This window comes from Macaca nemestrina, chromosome 2 (assembly GCF_043159975.1).
Source record: "Macaca nemestrina isolate mMacNem1 chromosome 2, mMacNem.hap1, whole genome shotgun sequence".
In the NCBI taxonomy this organism is placed as follows: domain Eukaryota; kingdom Metazoa; phylum Chordata; class Mammalia; order Primates; family Cercopithecidae; genus Macaca; species Macaca nemestrina.
In genome coordinates, this window is record NC_092126.1 from 41,022,054 (window position 1) to 41,035,683 (window position 13,630).

The 13,630-nt window shown below is 51.3% G+C and overlaps 1 protein-coding gene across 7 annotated transcripts in view; it reads left to right on the forward strand.

Annotated features, from left to right (window-relative positions):
- The window catches only part of LOC105469942 (extended synaptotagmin 3), a 54,962-nt gene that overhangs the window by 24,585 nt on the left and 16,747 nt on the right, over nt 1–13,630 (forward strand). For all 7 annotated transcript variants that reach the window (XR_011619737.1, XR_003015460.2, XM_011721583.2 and 4 more), the window contains exons 5-17: nt 710–776; nt 1,469–1,558; nt 2,135–2,190; nt 3,617–3,737; nt 5,858–6,028; nt 6,856–6,938; nt 9,083–9,131; nt 9,649–9,738; nt 10,203–10,265; nt 10,367–10,429; nt 10,989–11,057; nt 11,608–11,694; nt 12,435–12,584. Coding sequence is in view for 5 of the 7 variants with exons in the window: in XM_011721583.2 (XP_011719885.2) it covers nt 710–776; nt 1,469–1,558; nt 2,135–2,190; nt 3,617–3,737; nt 5,858–6,028; nt 6,856–6,938; nt 9,083–9,131; nt 9,649–9,738; nt 10,203–10,265; nt 10,367–10,429; nt 10,989–11,057; nt 11,608–11,694; nt 12,435–12,584 (1,159 nt within the window). In the remaining 2 variants the exon portion in view is untranslated. The remainder of the gene's footprint in view (nt 1–709; nt 777–1,468; nt 1,559–2,134; nt 2,191–3,616; nt 3,738–5,857; nt 6,029–6,855; nt 6,939–9,082; nt 9,132–9,648; nt 9,739–10,202; nt 10,266–10,366; nt 10,430–10,988; nt 11,058–11,607; nt 11,695–12,434; nt 12,585–13,630) is intronic.

Below are 13,630 nucleotides of genomic sequence, written 5' to 3' on the forward strand. Positions count from 1 at the left end.
CACTCCTGCTCTTTTAAGAGGCGCTCAGTTTTTGCACAACTGTGACATTGGGCTCCTCTGCCTGTGCCCTGTGCATGTGTGCTGGCTGCCCTCTCCCTCCCCTGAGTCTCCTTCAGTGCTTTCACAGGATCTGCTGATCTTTACCCTCAAGGGCACCCATTCTGGGCTCCCTGTGCCCATCACCTGGCGAGAGCCACTGGATGGACTCGGGCTTCTATGCTGAGGCCTTGTTACCTTTGCCCACCTCCACCAGCCCCAGCAGCACCTGGGATGTATGCAGTGGGGGCTGCTTCTGTGTCCCCATGAAAGACACCTGGGCAGAGATGGGACAGGGGGATAACAGGGTGGAAATGTGGGCAGTGTGTTTATGAAGAGCCCCTCCTTTTCATCTTCAGGGTATCGTGGGGTGAGGTGAGTGCCTAGAGTCCCTGCTGTCATAGTCAGAGATGAGGATATGCCTGGGATACCTGAATGCAGGGGCGCACAGGGGCTGCCCCCTGGGGTCTGGGCTTGGATCAGGGTCTGGGTCAGGTCTGAGCAAAGCTGAGAAAGGCTGAGGCTACTAGGCCATGTGCCCAGTACACAGAGCTCAGGGCTGGCAACTGGCTGCGTGGGCTCAGGCTGTGTGACACTGGGCAAGTTTCCCAACCTCTCTGAGCAGGTGGACCTATCCCTCCTCCCCACCTTCCTTCTCCACCCCCCATTTCAGCTACATCGGGGACTGTGAGATCAGTGTGGAGCTGCAGAAGATTCAGGCTGGTGTGAACGGGATCCAGGTGGGTGGAGCCCGGTGGGGCCGCCTCTGTTCCAGCCCCCAGGGTGGGGATCAGGGAAGGGGAAGCCGGGTCATGCCAGAGTAGGCTGCAGAAGGCGGTGGCGACGCTAAACACACAGGATGGTGACTACAGAGGAGCTGTAGGCCTGAGGGTCACACGGCCAGGAAGTGGTGGCGGGGCTTCACCAACCCACTACTGTGCTCTAGAGACCCCCAGCCTCATCTGACTGCAGAGGCCCTGGAGAGGCTTTGGCTGCCTGGCGAGGAGAGAGGTGCTGTTCATGGAGCGATGGAAAGCCATTGCTTAGACACTGAGGTGGACCCAGGAGGTGAAAATAACTCTCGACGGGAGTAGAGGAGCTGATTTGTGCCTGGAAATCATTCCTGGGTCCTTGCTGACTGGGCCAGCCCAAAACTTGGCAAAGGCTATAGGTCTCTCAGGCCAGCACACCTGTGGAGGGCGGTGGGGCCAGCTCAGGGCCCCTTGGTAGCTGGCAAGAGGTGGCAGCTGTGTCCAGGCCTCGGCACCTTAAGTATGGTTCCTGCCGTGAGCGCCAGCAGCCTGGGGCAGGTGGTCCTGACATGTGGGGCAGCATGGGCATGAAATGAGGCAGCAGATGGCGTCAGCTGAGCCCAGCAGGCATGGGGAGAAAGGAGGCCTGGGCCCCTCACGGGCCCTCTGTGCCTATCCAGTTGCAGGGCACCCTGCGGGTCATCCTGGAGCCCCTCCTAGTGGACAAGCCCTTCGTGGGAGCCGTGACTGTGTTCTTCCTTCAGAAGCCGGTGAGTCCCAGGGACTGCGGTAAGCCTGCTGCTCCCTGGGAGTAGGCACTGGTCTGCTGGGCCCTAGACATTGGGTTTGAGCCCAAGAATGGACATTGTCCAAGCCCACCGAGACCTGGGCAGTCGCACTCCTTATCTCATTTAATCCTTAAGGCAGCTTGAGCTAGACTCTGCCCTCCCCAAGATGAGGCAGCTGAGCTCAGAGAAGGTCACATAGACAGTCTGAATTGGAGCCAAGGCTCAAACTCAGAGTTTTCAAAGTCCAGGCCAGCCTGTGGCCATGTGGACGATCCCACTCCTGTGGGGGTTCTGCCCAGGAAGCAGCAGGTTCCACAACCCCTGCCCCATCCTGAGCTGAGGCCTGGGCCCTCAATACCGCTAGATGCCTGAGCTGGGCTGGAAGGTGGCTGCGCCTGCCTGACACCCTGGCAGAGGGTGCTCTGCCTGCTTTCCCCGGAACCCCCACCCGGACAGGCTGGGTTCTCCATGCACGTGGGTGTGAGGCTCTTGGCAGGGGGTTCTCAGCCCTGGGCTACCAGCCCTTTCCAGACTAATAGCTTCCCTCTGTCCCTGAAGCACCTACAGATCAACTGGACTGGCCTGACCAACCTGCTGGATGCACCGGGAATCAAGTAGGTGCCTGGGAGAGCCTCGAGGGAGATCGTAAGTGTGGGGGCCTCCAGGGCTCTGCAGCCAGTGACAAGAGCTGTGCGATGGTGGTGCCTTCCCTCCTGGTGCTCCCTGCGGAGGGAGAAGCATTGGTCTGTTTGAAGTGCGAGTGGGAGTAGGAGGTAACGGTGTTGTGTGGCCTCTGTGGGTGTGCACTGTACCAGCACACCCCCCGCCCACACCACACACACACACACACATCCATGTAGTAGGCAAGAAGTCCTTTGCTGAATGTTGGGCTGACGTTCAGGTCCCCGTCCTGGTGCAGGGGAGAGTGGCTGTGGTCTGCTGAGATGTGGTCCGAGGGGAGGCTGTGTGGTGGCTGTAGAACCAGAGGCAGCCAGCTCCTGGCTCTGTCACTTAGCAACTGAGTGAATGTGGAGAAGTTGCTTCACCTCTCTGGGCTCTTCCTCAGTAAAAGGGGAGCCTGGTTCCTCTGCCTTGGGTCCCTCGGAGGTCACTCAGCCGTGCGGTGGCGGCACATTGGGTGTGGACACACGAGTGTCCTCCTTTTTTCCTCACTGTACCCCTCCCAAACCAAATGTGTGGTGAGAAGCCTATGTGACTTGCCCTGACCGTGGTCACAAACATAGGCATGGAAGGGGCACTGTCACAGCAGAGGCCAGTGAGGAGCAGCTGGTCCTAGAGAGTTCACCATTGGGGGGCAAGTGAAGGCTCCTCTCAGGCCCCATGAGAGGAACAGAGAAGGGCACCAGCCCTATTGGACACACCTCCCCAGGAGGAAGGGACAGTTGGACTGGCCAGGGCTGGCACTGGCTGGCTTGTCAGGCTCGGGAGGGCCGCTGACTCACTCATTCACTGACATCTGCATGGATCTCACCCACACTGGACAAAGGGAATCCAGGCATGCGTTCTTTTATTCTAAAAGTATTTACTGAGCATTTACACCGTGCCAGCCCTGTTCCAGGCACCATCCCTGACCCCCAGTACCAGGAGGTGGAGTCAGGCAACAAACAACCCCAGGAACATGCATTTTTAGCCCCAGGTTAGAGGTGAGGATGCTGAGGTCCAGAGAGGTTAGCGACTTGCCAAGGCCACACAGCTAGTCGGTGGTGGAGCTGAGATTCTAACACAGGCACCAGCCTTGCTCTTAGCCACCGTGCTGTGTGACCTCCAAGAACAAAGTAGCCTGGAGGCGGAGGGAGTCGGGCACATGTAGGTGGGAGGACTGCTGTTGAGATAGAATGTCAGGGGCTGTCACGATGTATAGGCACACCCACCCCTACCCAGGCAAGTGGGGTCAGGGCTGTTCTGTAGGTGGGGCCCACCCTACCAGGCTGGGCTCCTGGTTTCTGCTAGGGATGGAGTGGCAGGTGGCATGGGGGAGGCGGTGGCACCCCTCCACAGCTGGTCCTGCCTTGTGTCCAGTGAGGTGTCAGACAGCCTGCTGGAGGACCTCATTGCTGCCCACCTGGTGCTGCCTAACCGTGTGACTGTGCCTGTGAAGAAGGGGCTGGATCTGACCAACCTGCGCTTCCCTCTGCCCTGCGTGAGTAGCCAGTGCTGGCCACAGACCAGCCTGCTGGGAGGCAGCGCAAATATCCTCTCAGCCTTCATATGTGGTGCATTGGCTTTATTTCACACTAATGCTTGATGGTCCCAGAATAACGGTACAAACCCCATTGCCCACGTCATAATTACTAAAGACATTTTGTCCTTGGGGTGTATCCCAGTTGGGAGGTGGTGTCAAATTTATTGCATTTTAAACTTACTTGGAATATTTCCTGTTTGTGACAACTGGCCATGAATATTTACATTGACTTGTTTCATTCTATTTTCCATTTTTAGGGTTTTTTACCTTAACTTCCTTTTACAATTATGTAAAGTAGTTGTACACTTCCGAAGTTCAACTAAAAAACAAATTACATTTTAAGGAGTCTGGCTTCTATCCCTTGTTCCCTCCACCTACTCCCCACCCTTCACTTATAAGTAATAGTTTATCCTTCCATTTTATTGATTGATTGATTGATTGAGTCTTGCTTTGTTGCCTAGCTAGGCTGGAGTGCAGTGGCACAATCACAGCTCACTGCAGCCTCCACCTCTTGGGCTCAAGCAATCCTCCTGCCTCAGCCTTCCGAGTAGCTGGGACTACAGGTGTGCACTACCACGCCTGGCTAATTTTTGTGTTTTTTGTAGAGAGGGTTTTGCCACGTTGGCCAGGCTGGTCTCAAGTGATCTGCCTGCCTCAGCCTCCCAAAGTGCTGGGATTACAGGCATGAGCCACCACACCTGGCCATTGTTACTTAATATGAACAAATATATATGGTCATATGACACATATTTGCTTATATTCAAATTCCCCCTTTCTTCGATAGATGGCAGCATAGTACAGTTTTCCCCAGTGTGCTTTTTTTTGGGGGGTGGGGATTGGGGGGAGGTGGTGGTGGGGAGTCTTGCTCTGTGACACAGGCTGGAATGCAGTGGCACGATCTTGGCTCACTGCAACCTCCACCTCCCAGGTTCAAGTGATTCTCCAGCCTCAGCCTTCTGAGTAGCTGGGACTACAGGCATACGCCACCGAGCCTGGCTAATTTTTGTATTTTTAGTAGAGACTGGGTTTCACCATGTTGGCGAGGCTGGTCTCGAACTCCTGACCTCAGGTGATCCGCCCACTTCGGCCTCCCAAAGTGCTGGGATTACAGGTGTAAGCACTGCGCCTGGCCCTCAGTGTGCTTTTAACACTGAGTGTGTCATGGGGATCATACCATGATAGTGTAGAGATCTTCCACATTCTCTTTAAGAGCTCCAAAGTACTTCACTGTGGGAATGTACTGAAGTTTATTCAACACAGTTCCTATTGATGGACCATTATGTTGTGTTGGGTCTTTCACTATTACAAATAGTAGTGTAATAAATAGCCTTGCATACATGTCTTTATATTTTTGCTAGTATGCCCTTGGGACAGATTCCTAGAAGTGGGATTTCTGGGTCAAAGAGTAAATGCATATGTATTTACTAATATTAAAAAAAAATTCTAGGAAGGAGATATACCTCAAAGCCCATGAACTATGCCTTTCCTAATTCCTGTGCTCCTGTCTTTATTAACAGAGTTATATCTCTTTCATTTCCTTTTAAACTCTATCCATTGCAAGTGTTGGGGGAGGGTCTGCCCTATAGCACAGTCCAGAGTGTGGTGGGGATGAGGCTCAGTGTTGGGGCCTTTAGGAGTGCAGGGACCTCCTGTCAGCAGCCGGCATTGCCCACAGGGGCCAGGAGAAGGGATGCTAGAATTCCCTTGTAGAAGTCTACATGTAGGACACACAACAGAGGGGGCTAGAGTAAAGGAGGAAGCTTCCTTAGGTGTCATGATTGTTGGCACAGGAGGGAGACAAACAGCTGCAGTTGTGTAAGCCATTCATGTGGCAGTTTGGAGGTAGGGAGTGGGGAGGCCAGGGCTGTGGGCAGGGCATACTGATGGAGAGAGCCCTGCCATCACTTGCTGTGTGGCCTTGGCCAGGTCACTGCCGTATCTGGCTTCTATCTCCCGGTCCAGACCATGGAGGGGGCAATGTGGGGGAAGCAGTGATCTCTGATGGCTTTAGCTCTGATACTCCAGGACTTGGAGGCCCCAGGAAGCAGCTGTGAGCCCTGGGCTTGGACATTTTCCAGGGGGTGATCAGAGTGCACTTGCTGGAGGCAGAGAAGCTGGCCCAGAAGGACAACTTCCTGGGGCTCCGAGGCAAGTCAGATCCCTACGCCAAGGTGAGCATTGGCCTGCAGCATTTCCGGAGTAGGACCATCTACAGGAACCTGAACCCCACCTGGAACGAGGTGTTTGAGGTAAGGGTCTTCTTGGCTGCTCCTGGAATCCCTTGAATCCCTTGATACCCTCCAGCCTTCACTCTGAGTCATGCTGGGCAGAGGCAATCCAGGAGCAACACTAGGCAGGGAGTAGGCCTTGGAGACAGGCAGGTCTGTGGGATTCCCGCTCCCATATCTACCAGGCTTCCAGAGTAGGTTACTCTGGCGCGACTAAAGGGCCAGCCTGAAGGCAAATTCCTACCTCCTTTCCCCTTCCAATTTTGTTAGAAGTTTCCAAATCAAAGAGAAAGAGCCTTAGAGGCATTTCTGCTCCACTCCTCTCAACCTCTCCTGTCAGTCAAACATCAGGATCCTGAAGTTCTTCCTTAAGTTCAACCACAATCCCTACCGTTTGAAGGGTGGGACCCACAGCCTGTTAAGGCCCCCAGATTACACATCCTAGGTGACCCCTCTGAACTTCCTCTCCTAATACACCATCTGGATGCTCTGTTACATTTGGGGTGAGGCAGTGAAAGCAGGGGTACTAAAAGGCAGCTTGGGGCTTCCTGGTATTGCAGACCCACAGAGGGGCAGGAGAATGTCATGAAGAGGTGCTCTGGACACCACAGAGCCCATGCAGAACAAACAGCCACTGTCTCCTGGGCACCTGCTCTGCCATGGCTTACACATGTTTAATCTTCTCTTCCCCCCACAGGGGAGGGACTTCACTCCCTTATGGGTGGGGTTCTCGAGGCACTGAGGAGATCAGGACCCTGCTAGCATTCTGAGCCACGATTTGACTCCCCTTGGGTCATACATAAGGTCAGCTGTTGCCTGCAGGTCAAGACACCTCTTTTTCCTTCCAGTTCATGGTGTACGAAGTCCCTGGGCAGGACCTGGAGGTCGACCTGTATGATGAGGATACCGACAGGGATGACTTCCTGGGCAGGTGAGGAGGAGGGCGCACAGCTGGGCCTGGAGGCAGCCTTCCCTCCCTGTAGGGTGCTGGGCTGGGCCTTGGGACATAAATACCCTGCTCCTACCACTTAATGACTAGCAATCCTCTCTGGTCACCCTGACATGGTGACTGTGCCAGGCAACCTGCCTCACCATTCTACATTCCTACCACAAACCTTCCCAGATGTCTCCCAAGTGCCCAGCCTGACCTAGGCCCTGGGGGGTACAGAGAGGACCCCAAGATTTGTATATTATGGCTCTGCTTTCTGCCTTCTTGATAATGTACGAAGTCCCCATTTGGAGTAGTGGACAAGGCTGGCATGGATGGCCAGATGCCCAGTTCCAAGGAACCCTGGGCCATGCTTTAGGGGGTAGAACTCAGCCCTTCAGGGGTATGGGAGAACTAAAATGATCAGGGTGGGGCTGGCTATCAGAATTTAAAACTTACATGTATTTTGATCCAGCAGTCCCACTTCCAGGATCTCCTATAAAATAAAAGCCCTAGTATCTGAAATGTTTATTACAGAACTATCCATAGAAGAAAAACAACACCCCCATCCCCGAAATGAATATCTAACCTCAGAGGACATTGGCTGAATGTTTGAATAAATTTTCCATTGCCAAACTACAGAATATTCTGCAGCTCTGAAAAACAAGTAGAATCTCTGTGTCTTAACCCGGAGGACACCCATTACAAAGTGGGGGAGAGCAGCTGGGCATAACATGTCATTTGAGTCATCCTCAAATGGGAGAGGAACCTTGAATGCGTATTTCTGCATGTGTTCATGTTAGCAGAGAAAGGCAGGCTGTTAACACCGCTTATCAGATGAGGAAGCAGAAAAGGCAGCTTTACCCACATTTTCAGATTCCTGTGTTGTGTAGCTTGTTTCCATGAGCATGTAATTTTGAAAAGTGGAAACCAAACTGGGAGGGGCACAACCTGACAGTTTAAGAAACACGCAGAATCTGTGTATTAGCCTGGATGTTAACACACACAGATTCACCACTAGATGGTGCTTATCATTTTGTATTTTTATCTTGAAACAGTTGCAATTTTTGTAATGTTGCAGATTAGAAGTGTGGCTTGTGGGTCATGCTTTATGTATTAATAACTGATTTCAGGTGTGTTTTGAGCTTAAGCACATTTCTTACAGTTATATAGAATTACATTTTCCCCTCTGGCTATCAGGACCTTCTGATTGGGCTTGGCTCAGGGTGAGTTAGGGGCAAGCTATGGTGTGAGTGTTACCTCCTCTCACACACACATGCTGTGTTTGTCCATATTTTGTTGCTATAAAGGATACCCAAGGCCAGGTAATTTATAAAGAAAATAGGGTTATCTGGCTCATGGTTCTGCAGGCTGTACATGAAGCATAGTGCCAGCATTTACTCAGGGCAGAAGGTGAAGGGGGGATCAGGTATGTCACATGGCGAGAGAGAGAGAGAGCGCAAGAGGAGTGAGAATATCCCAGCTTATTTTTAACAACCAGATCTTGCATGAGCTCATTACTGTGGGGAGGGCACCAAGCCATTCATGAGGGATCTGCCCCCATGACCCAAACGCCTCTCACTAGGCCCCGCCCACCTTTAACATTGGGGATCACATTTCAACATGAGATTTGGAGGGGACAGACATCCAAACTACATCACATGCCAACTATACTTATCCCTTGTAGGGCATCTGGGGTAGTTTTGGAAATGAAGGGGCATTTGGGGTTATTAACATGGCTGTGAGGGGTAGTGCTCTGGCATTTAAAGGGCACAGGACCAGGAGGCCAAATTCCTGCAATGCATGGGTAGTTTTGCACAATGAAGAATCATCTCACTCAAAATGCTAGTTGCGCTGTCATTGAGAAATCCAGAGGTGATGTGTCCAGCAGCCTCTGCTTATCCCCTCTGGGTATGGGAGCTCCCTTCCTCCCCAGGTAGCACACCCAGTGGGAGCAGCCCTGATGGTAGGTAGTCTTTCCTTCACTCAAGCTGATGCTGGTCTCCCATTGGTTCCTTGGGGTGAGTAAGATTTTGTCTTAATGGCCGCACTCAGATATCTGAAAACAGAGTCCAGTGTGGGCCTCCATGCCCTCTGCTGCTTTCTTCCTCAGAACTGACCCAATCTCCTCTCCCTATATATTCCAGCCTGCAGATCTGCCTTGGAGATGTCATGACCAACAGAGTGGTGGATGAGGTACAGTTGGTGCTTGCAACCCTCGGGGGAGTTTCAAGGTAGCCCTTTCCTGTGGACATCTCTAGCAGGTTGCTTCAGCCCAGCTATTCCTATGCTGTGGTCCCCCTCTGTGCTGGGCTGCACACATGTCCCTCCTCAGGGCAAGAGCTGGGTGAGGCACTGATGGCTCCAGGAAACTCCCCAGGGTATTCTCCAGGGCCCCGGCTGGAAGAAGTTTCCCTGGGAAATACCCACAGACTAAGGACCCCAGCAGGGGACAGTCACATTATAGGGGAGGGTGGGCTGGGCCTGGGTTTTTTTTAATCCCACAGCGTAGCACTTCTGTCTTCCTATAACCACATCTCCCAGTCCCTCTGAGCCCAGAGCATACCCTGTCTGGGCTGGTCTACCTTTTCCCATACTAGGACTGGGTTTCCCTGTCCCTACTAGGATACCAGGTCCCAGGACTGGGCTGCCCAGAGAGCACCAGTAGCGTCTCCCTGGCCCTTGCCCTGAGCTTTCCGCCCCTGCCCCACAGTGGTTTGTCCTGAATGACACAACCAGCGGGCAGCTGCACCTGCGGCTGGAGTGGCTTTCATTGCTTACCGACCGGGAAGCTCTGACCGAGGTGAGTGTGGGGTGTCAAGGGCTCCCTAGCAGAAAGGTGGAGGAGCACATGTGCCAGCTGTGTGCAGGTGGAAGGAGGGGAGGGAGATGATGCCCCCTGTTCTTGCTGACCTCCTGAAGAACATGTCACTCAGCCCGTCTCCACACAGGGCAGCTCCTGATGGCTCTCAGCAAATGTCCTCTGAGCATCTCCATCATCTTTAGATGATGGGGTCCTCAGAACTCTGTGTCAATGCCTGTCCTCCCAGTTCACAGGGAAATCCACTCAGTGTCTAACTTGAATCTGTCATGCACCAGTTATATTCCTAACCTCGACAAAAGGCTAGGTTGTGAGATGTCCTCCGGCAGCTAGTCTGGAGTGTGAAGGCTAGCTGACTTTTCTTCTGCCATGAGTGGGCTTCTCCAAAACCAGTCTTTCTCTCCTGCTGCTGGGAGTACCCAGTGAGGGTCTGTGTCTGTTTGCAGGACCATGGTGGCCTTTCCACCGCCATTCTCGTGGTCTTCTTGGAGAGCGCCTGCAACTTGCCGGTGAGTAGTGACATGTCCAGAGTGTCACACATACGCAACAAAGTGCCCATCACTTTCAAACTGTCCTGTGTTGCTTTAACCCCGTTATTCCTGTGCTGCAGAGAAACCCTTTTGACTACCTGAATGGTGAATATCGAGCCAAAAAACTCTCCAGGTTTGCCAGAGTGAGTGAGTATGTGGCTAAAAACTCCAGGGAGGGCATATCACAGCTTCTCTCCCCAGAGTAACCACAACCCCGTGTCTTCTGGGCCACAGTCTGTGCACACACAGCCTAGGGATAACAAGAGGTGCTGATTATGGAGTCTACTGTGTGCCAGGCACTAGGCTTGGCAACTCATCCCCCACATTTGTTATCCCCGAGTCTCATGATGACTGTGTCAATCATTTTTATTACCATTTTTTGAGTCGCACAGCTAAGAGGAGGAGCCAAAACTTGATTCTACTCTGTTTTCATAGCCCCAGGGAACAAGAGGCTGTGCCTGGCCAGGCCCAGCTCTGGCTTCTGGTCTTTTAACTTGGAACTGCTTTCTGGGGTTGGTCCTGTCCTGGGGCTTACACAGTAATGACAGCCCAGGGGACTGGGGCATTAGAGTAGCTTTCTCTCAAAGAGAAGTAATTGGGTGGTCCCAGTTCCCCCAAATGCTCCTGGGGGTTGGGGGTAGGACTGTCTCAATCTGATTCTGACTATGCCACCTTCACTGTTATGGATTTGATTCCTCACAGAACAAGGTCAGCAAAGACCCTTCTTCCTATGTCAAACTATCTGTAGGCAAGAAGACACATACAAGTAAGGTAAGACAGCTTGGTGGTAGCCCTGGGGTGAGGAAACAAGGACCCAGCCCTTCTCAGGGAGAGAGGCAAAAGGTACGGGAATTAACTTATGGTGAATGCCTAGGTGGCACTTGATGTTATTTAGTCTTCAGAATAACCTCACAGAATAGTTCAATAATTCAAGAATCTGAGGATCAGAGATAAATTGCTTGACCAAGGACATGGAACTAGGGTTCAAGTGTGGGCATGGTTCTGAAGCCTGTGTCCTTTCCACAAATCATGAATTTTCCCAGTCCAGCAGCCGAAATCCTGTTGGCCTCTCCTCTCCTGAAGTGAGCTCTAAGGCCAATATGATTTTCAGCTCCCCTGTAAAACTTCCTGGCAGACCACTCCCTGCCTTTGAGTGTGGTTGTCCTGTCCTAGTGCCTCCCACTAGCTGTAGTGTGTTTGGGTCTGATCTCAGGGCAAATAGGTAAGGTTCCCAATGGTGGCCAGAGTGGTAGCAGAGGGTGCCGGTGTCCAGCTCTGCCCAACCTAACCCTTCAATGAACTCTCCCTCTTCTGTTCCCAGACTTGTCCCCACAACAAGGACCCTGTCTGGAGCCAGGTTTTCTCCTTCTTTGTGCACAGTGTGGCCACTGAGCAGCTTCATCTGAAGGTTTGCTGGACGATGGGCTCTTGAAACAGAATTAAGAGGTTTCTAAGCCAGGCGGGGTGGGAAGCTTGAAGTGTACCTTGAGCAGGTTCTCCTGGCAGTGTTTAAACTCAGGCCCTTTTATGTGAGAGAGGACACTGAGGCCCCATAAGGCCTCATCTCCTTGAGGCTAGTGCCTGAGGTCATTGTATAGGGGGATGTGGGAGGATAAATCCTCAAGTCCTTTGACTTTCCCTGCAAAAGGGTCTTTATATTTGCTACACAGCATCCAGAGAAGCCTGTGCTGGAATCTACACAGGACATTAATAATGGTACACTTTAAAAAACATATATTTCACTTAATCTTCACAAAAGATCTGTAGAGCGAGCAGAGAGAGGCAAAAACAATATCTTGTCCAAGATCTCATGACCAACAAGTGGTGGAGCTGGGATCTTTTGGGGTCCTGAGCCCTGCCTGGAGAGCAGCACAGCTCATCAGTCCCCAAAGCCCCCTGGCTTTGGGCATTTAACAGACTAGCTCATACAGATCATAATTGCCTCTTACTCTGAGTCAGTATCTTCCCTGACAGAAGACAAGGATCAGGTCTGGCCTGATCCCATTCTAGTTTTCAGAATAGGACCAGATGCCCATAGAAGCACAGTACAGACTGAAGTAAACCCAAACTTGGCTGGGGCCCAGATACTAGTAGTGGTGTGGTTGGGGCTTGGTTATCCTTTTGTTTTGTGACTGGCCCACTGCCTAGGTGCTTGATGATGACCAGGAGTGTGCTCTGGGAACGCTGGACGTCCCCCTGTGCCAGATCCTCCCCTATGCTGACCTCACTCTTGAGCAGCGCTTTCAGCTGGACCACTCAGGCCTGGACAGCCTCATCTCCATGAGGCTGGTGCTTCGGGTAAATCTCTCCTGTCCCCTGGGGGAGGGAAGGAATAGAGCTCTGGCAGTGGAGCAGGGTGAACTGCCCCAGCACTAAGCACCTGCTCTATGCCTGCAAGAAACCAGGAGATGGATTCATGTTTTCAGATTCATGTTTTCATCAATTTTGAAATACTGAATGGGAGCAAGTCAGTATTTGAAGAGATAGTGGCTCTTCAAATATTGCCTCTCTTCCATTCTTTTCAAATTCCTCTTTCTAGAATTTTCTATAATATACCTTCTCATCTATTCTTCATGTCTCTTGACCTCACCTAAATATTTCCCATCTCTGTATTCATGGTGGTACATTCTAATTCCCTCAGAGCTATCTTCCAGGCCACTAATTCTTTCTTTGGCTATGCCTCGTTTGCTGTTTAACCTGTTCATGGTTTTTTCAATGGTGATTTTTCATTTCTATTTTTATCTTTTCCAAATCTATTTGGTATTTTCTTATAGCATTTTATTATCTTCTCATGTTTATATTCCATCTTTGGTCATTTGAAAATATGTTACAATGTATTAATATGTATGTTCTATTATTTGAAGATCTTGGGAATTTTGATGTTTGTTTTGTCTGTTGATGCTTTTTGATGGTGACTCATTTCTGTTTCATAACTTGGATTGCAAACATATGTTCAGTGTTCCTTTATGACCTGGATTAAGGTTGTTCTCTTCCAAGGAGCTTCTGCTTTTGCTGCAGCACAGTACCTCAGGTGCATTACAAACCTGAGTCCATTTTTATGTACATTTCTTAACTTTGGATTTCAAGATCCCATAGGTAGCTCATATTTATACTCAAAATTCATATGGGGACAGGCCTATGAGGTGTCATGTTATTAGGGAAGACTTTGTCCCCTCAACCAGAGTACAGGCTGTGACAAACACATGTTCTTGTCATCAGTCTTTGCCAGTAGGCAGAATAATTTTTATCCTAAACTACTTTTTTAACTAAAGAGATCCCACCTTCATGGATCTTCCCTTCAGCTCCTAGCCTCACAGCCTCTCTTCTCCTAACTCCCTGAATTC